Source organism: Vipera ursinii (genome assembly GCF_947247035.1).
Source record: "Vipera ursinii genome assembly, chromosome: 1".
NCBI lineage: Eukaryota > Metazoa > Chordata > Lepidosauria > Squamata > Viperidae > Vipera > Vipera ursinii.
In genome coordinates, this window is record NC_139512.1 from 267,979,918 (window position 1) to 267,986,318 (window position 6,401).

The 6,401-nt window shown below is 41.6% G+C and overlaps 1 protein-coding gene across 5 annotated transcripts in view; it reads right to left on the bottom strand.

The window, feature by feature from the left end:
- REPS1 (RALBP1 associated Eps domain containing 1) overlaps positions 1-5,178 on the bottom strand; it is a 50,776-nt gene extending 45,598 nt beyond the window's left edge. For 2 of the 5 annotated variants that reach the window (XM_083368275.1, XM_083368273.1), the window contains exon 1: positions 4,059-4,900. In XM_083368275.1, the coding sequence (XP_083224401.1) occupies positions 4,059-4,211 (153 nt within the window). In that variant the 5' untranslated portion in view covers positions 4,212-4,900. Of the gene's footprint in view, positions 1-4,058 lie in introns of all 5 variants that reach the window. The other 3 variants (XR_014493133.1, XM_083368274.1, XM_083368276.1) reach the window with 3 other exon arrangements.
- Between the last annotated feature and the right edge of the window lie 1,223 nt (positions 5,179-6,401).

The window sequence follows — 6,401 nt, forward strand, 5'->3', positions numbered from 1 at the left end:
GAAAACTGAGATAACTATGTTTTTTCTGACTCTAAACACAGTATTGATTCAAAGTTTCTTCATTAGTTAGTTGATAAATGCTTTAAAGACAAAAAGTCCCTAAGTAGGTAAGTTCTTCATATTCCTGAGCTCCTTTTGTAATATGTAAAACATACATATTAATTGTATCTCAATTTAGGGTAACTATATTTATATTCTAGATTTTTTTAAAAAAAATTGTTAGGAGAAACTTAAGTCAGTAGTAACTGAAACATTATCCCAAATATTGCAAGAAAATCTGTGCTATTTAAGTATAGCTCATAAAGTTCCAGTTCAATTAATAGCAGCTAAACATGATACAGCATTTTAAGTGACTACTTATTGCATCAGATGTACACATAGCTGTAAAAATACCATTAAAAGAAATTCTTCACATTTGAACCTTAAGGTAAAATTTGCTTTTACGTACATTAAACAAATGTCATTTTACATACATTAAACAAGTTAGGGAATAGGCATACCAACCATGGATTCTGGATTTTTTCCCCCCAATCCCTTAACAATAGCTCTGTCACAATTCATCCTAAGCAGGGGGGCTTAGGATGGAAAAGCTGGAAACACTGTGAGACATTTCTCACTATCTTTCTTATAGAAATAAATTGGGATTTTTTTCCCCTGGATATTTCCTACACAGTTAGACCTTTTTTTGGACCTTTTTAAAAAAAAGACCAGAGCTTTTTTTTATCAGCTTCTCCATCCCTACCAGATGAGGTTCAATTTTCAGAAAGTCAGTCTGCTGACTTACAAACAGATGGCATGAAGGTCCAGTTGCCTTTATAAAAATGGAATGTACACATTGTAATATACACCAGAGAAATTTAAATACAATTTTATACACTTCTGTCCAGCAATCACTCCATAAAGTTAATCAAATGTTTAAGGTATCAAGTTCTAATTGAACTTCCTGCTCAAATGAAACTACCTAAGATTTCACTACATTTCCTTCATTGAATAGAAAGGATGGACACTTAATTTGACCCAATTTTTGTTTTCCAGAATTCCTGTTTTATATTATTGATAGGCTAAAATGAAGCATATCCTTATTTATTCCACTGGGATTCTCTCTTAATTTTTTTTATTGCATGCTTTCTTTTCAACTAGATTCCAAAAATGGAAGTTAGTTTACATATTGATAGTTCACCTTATTTAGAATTGGATCTTAGGCGATAACTGGCCATGTATCAACAGTAAAATAGTATTTAGTGTTTCTCTCCATTTTGAGTACAAGCAGAAACCATATAAAATACTACAGCAATCAGCAAAACAATCACTACTTGAAGAGTTATTCAGCTAAAAATTAACTGTATTATTATGTAGGCTGCTGGACATTTATGCAATATGAATTACAATAGGAGAGTTAGAGTTAAAAGCAACATTCTGAATGAATACAGGAGAAATTCTAATTTTCAGGGTTTCCCCCCCCCCTCAAATTGTGTCAAGCGTTTGTCCTATCCCACTTCTGAATTTGTTTTACAAAGTACACAATTTCCCATTTCAAACTTTTAAGAATTTCATTGTAAACAATTAAAATGCATCAAAAATGTATATGTGTGTGTATAAAAATCAGAAAGCATATATTTTGACCAATATACATATTTCTAAATGTATCATGATTCTCATATATGGACATATATTTATTTATTTTATTTATTTTAATCCCATTTATATCCCGCCCTTCTCTGAAGACTCAGGGCGGCTTACACTCTAAGCACAAATCAATGTGCTTAGCAGTAGCCTTCATTCTATGTATATGCCTGCTTATTAGGGCTTTCACACATACCCCAAGCGGCATTATTACAAAGTCAGCTTATTGCCCCCAACAATCTGGGTCCTCATTTTACCTACCTCAGAAGGACAGAAGGCTGAGTCAACCTTGAGCCTGGTGGGACTCGAACCTGCACTAATTGCAGGCAGCTGGTGTTACTTAAGGAGGCATTAGCCCACTGCTCCACCAAGGCTCAGTATATGGCAGTCACACAAACATTTATTAATGTTCAAAGTCAGGGGCTTTTTTCTACCCAAATAGAAAAGCAATAATGAACCATATGATCTAGTGGATCTGAAAAACATAGAGACCTTATACTGAAGGGACATCATAAAGAACTCTGAGAGCTATCTCACCTTTATCAGGCAACAAATTAAGGGACACAATGCTACTTTGTAGTGATAGGCAGCCTACTTCCCAATCTGCTTTGGGCACTATTCTTTTGACAGTATGGCCAAAAAGCAAAAGATTGTGGTAGATACAGTCCAAAATAGTTAAGAAGGCATCTGGCTATATATATGGACTTAAAAGGTCTAAGGGAAAAACTGCTTAAAATGTTCTTAAAAACAAAATCAGGCGTCCCCCCTCAAAAGAGAGGAACTATAGTTTAAAACAGATAAATACAAAGTAATAAACATAGTTACAAATCTTTGTAACATAAATGCTTTAATTCTGATAAAAGTGATAAGCTGGAAAGTAAAAGCAAACAGAAGAACATATACAATGTGCTTGAATACTGACAGAATTGAATCTATTTTGACAGTTACAGAAGATGTAGATCTCATTTAAGTGTAACTAAAACTCAAACCCCTTTTAACACAACAATTGTATTCATAGGCAAATACAGCAAGTTTTGTCAAAAACTTATCTTTTAGACATGTTCCAGTTAGTCAAGATTCAAGGCCATGTCTATTTCATACAAGGGGCAAAGCAGTCTTAATACAGTCTTTTCTACTTGTTGGCAACAGTTGTGTAATACACAGTACAGGCTTTCAATAGATTAAAACAATGTAACACAACATCTACTTACTAACCATATCATTAATAGATAAATCTGTTTTGTCTCATGAGAGTCCTGCCACATATGCTAAAATACAGTACACTGCCTGTTTTTTATTTGTTCAAGTGAAGAAAATAATCAATTACTGTCCAAAAGAGTTGGAAACACTGTCACTAACCTATTTCAATGCCTTAAATTTTCAATAACTTCAAAAAGAAGTTGGGCTTCATTCTACACTTAATAAAAAAATAAGGTACTGATACAAGTTAATGACAACTACTGCTTCTTACACTTTTGGATAGTAATCAAATGATGATCAAATCATACCTATGACTACACACTTACAAAACCCAAATGTTTTTGTGCAAACTAATAAAATGAAGTAGTGGAATAAATAAAAGTTCACCATATCAGATTTGTTTAAATAGTATTATGCCACTTTCTATGAAATATTTAGTATGGTTCAACACTCCCAGAAAGAATTTTTTAAAAAATGAAAACAGCTGCACTAAAATTAATTTCAAAACATACATTCCTAACTGTAAGGTATACTTTGCAAGTATACGGAGCTAAGAGAGCTCTAAAGCATCCACTCCATACCATAAAACTACGTCCCGTAATTCAGAGTACCAGCACAACAAAACTGAGAAAAGGATTACCACATAGTTAGACTGAATACCAGTGAAAACAGAAAAAGGCAAACAAAGGTTGTTTTCTGTGTCGCCTTAAAGTACTACTTCCACTCAAAAGTTATAGGGAAAACCCCTGCAGTTCTAAATTCCTTGGAAACGCCTATCTTCATATCCAGTTTCCAATTAAATGGTCTCCTTATTTTACTTTTGCGGAAAACTTCGGGATTTTTTAAATTTTATTTTATTTTATTTTTTTAAAAAAAACCAACCGAGCGATGAACGTCATACCTTGCGTTTTGTCGTAAATGCTGATCTTGCACTGGGAAACAAGAAGTGCAAAAGTGCCCGAGCCTTGTGCTGCAACCCAAGAGACACCACCAGCTTCTACCCGCCTCCCTCGGTGGTGCATTTTCAGCAATGGACCCGCTTTTCTTTAAACATTCCCTCCCCAAGCGATCCTCCCGCTGCAGCTGCAGCTGCTGGGGCTCAAAAGCCTGGAGGGGAAGCTGACGCTTCTCCAGCCGAGCCCCCCCCCGGGAGGTCAAGAGCAGCAGTCTGGGGTCGCCTTCGGGGAGAAGGGAAGGGGGCCAGGTGGAAGGAAGAGACGGAGGCGGAGGCTTACCTGCAGGACTACCTCGTTGGGTAACTGCGCGGCGCGGAAAAGCTCCAGGACCCGCCCGTTGGACGCGACTTTCTTGGTGCTCTCCGTGTCGCAGTAGGAGAAGAGGTCGCAGTAATAGCGCTGCTCCGTTTCACTCAGCGTTAAGCCCTCCATCTTACACACCGGCCCGGCCCTGCCCTGCCCCGGGGATCGATCCTACAACTGGGTGGAGTGAAGGAGGGAGCGGGGCCGCGCTCACACGCGCGAAGCCGCCGCCGCCGCCTCGCCTCCTCCTCCTCCTCCTCCTCCTCGCGCCAGCAGCGGCCGGGGAGGAGGGGGGGGGGAAAGGCCTTCCGCAAAAAGGGAACGAGAGCGCGCGCGTACGTGTGTGTTTGTGTGTGTGTGTGTGTGTGTGCGCGCGTGCCTCTCGCTGCCTCGGCTGTCGCTTGTTGATCTCGCGCCGCGAACCTGTCTTTCCCCGCAAGAGTTGTTGCGGAGGAAGGTTCCAATCCAGAGGAAGCCCGACGACAGGGGGAGGGGGGCGTGGCCGCGCGTGCAAAGTGGGAAGGGAAAAAAAAAGAAAAGAAAAAAAAAGCGCCCAGCGCTTGAGTCAGTCGAAGTCTCCTAATAAAGTTTCTGTACGTTTCTCTTCCGTGCCTTTGGCCACGCCCATTTCCCCCCCCCCCTCCCTCAGGCTCTCTAGGGAAGGCGCGCGCAACCAGGGGCGGACGGACTGCCGGAAAAGAAGAAATAGGAAAAAAAAAAAGACTGCCCGAGATCTCGCGCACGGGACCCGGATGCGAAGCTGAGTTGAAGGCTTAGCTCTTCGCTCCGCTTTCTCATACGACAGAAGTGTTGGGGAGGGGCGGGCAGAGAGGCGGCTACACCGTCCTCTGACGGTCTGGAGGTCTCTGCTACAGTGCTGCTTCTGAGTACTGTAGCGTCCTCTGGATGTCAAGTTTTGGAGCTTGCTCGTGCGATCAGTTGAAGTATGCAGTATGGTGGGGATGACTGGTTCTATTCTGGGGATGATAGGAACTGTAGTCCAACATAGGTGAAGGACACCAGAAAAAGGAATATATTTATTGTTGATTTGTTATACTCCACCTGACAATACCTTATGAAAGCACTTGACTAAAATTAACGATAGAATAATAAAAAGCATATATTTAAATTTAACAAAAGATTGACAAAAGAGATGTAGCTTTAGAGATTTTTGTAAAGATAAAGAACAAATAAAAACTGACACCCTCAAGAGGATGTTGAATCCTGTTCACACCCAAGCGGTTTACTTGGCAATGGTACCAAAGTTGTTTGTCGTGAATTTCTGGGATGTTTTCTGTTATGTGCTGGGCTTTTTGAGGGAATAGCATGTGGGTTGCTGGAGCAGCTAACGGCTCTTCGGCAACCCAGACTACAAGTCTCCTGTGCTGCAATTGGCTATCTCCAGGCGGCAATGCTTGATTCAAACCTATTGGCTGCCGCCTAGGGGCTAGACTATATATTGCGGCTGGTTGCAGCCATTTCCTCCAGTACAGTCACAGCATGAAATAAATGATGAGTTACCCTGTACTCCGTTTCGCTTCTTCATTCCTGCGTCAAAGAACCTGCTATTTAACAGTGGCGACAAAGGTGGGATCCTGCTTCACTGAATAAGAGCTGAAGTCTACGAGGGAAAGGCAGCACACACCGGAAGGAAGAGGCATTCCCCCCCCCCCCGCTCTCAAGGTCAGCTAGCAAGCTACGCTAGCGACCTCATGCTCAGTGGACTCATTCCCTGAGTCTGGAAGCAGGATCTGGAAGAACATAGGAACCAGAAAGAAAGAATGTCGAAGGTCGGAAAACTGTGAGAATTCAATGTGAAACACCTGGCCAATCAGATCGCAGAAGAAGGACTGAAGGCCGCAACGCTACTCTGCGTGTGCAGCCCGGCAACCTTTGATTTGGCTGAGGACCTTTTCGCGCCGACACCAATCGAAGCGGTCTCTTACGCAGATATAAAAAAGAAGCTAACCGGGCACTTCCAGCCCAAGATGTCTGAAATGGCTTGGCGGTTCAGGTTTGACCAAAGAGCGCAGCTACCCAGGGAGTCAGCTTCGGAATTCGTAGTGAGCCTAAGGCAGGCCGCAAACCTATGCAAAATTTCAAATTTAGAAAAGCGATTACAAGACCAGCTTGTCTGCGGCCTACAGGACAGAACGCTTCAGCAGAGACTATTTGCTAGGCCAAATTTAACGTTTTCTGAAGCACAGGACAAGTGATGGCCGATGAAGCTGCCAGGGGCGCAGTTCAGACAGTACAGCCCACCAAATCGACAAAGTTCAAAGAAATGGTCCACCTTGAGGATGCCAAACGCACCAGAGA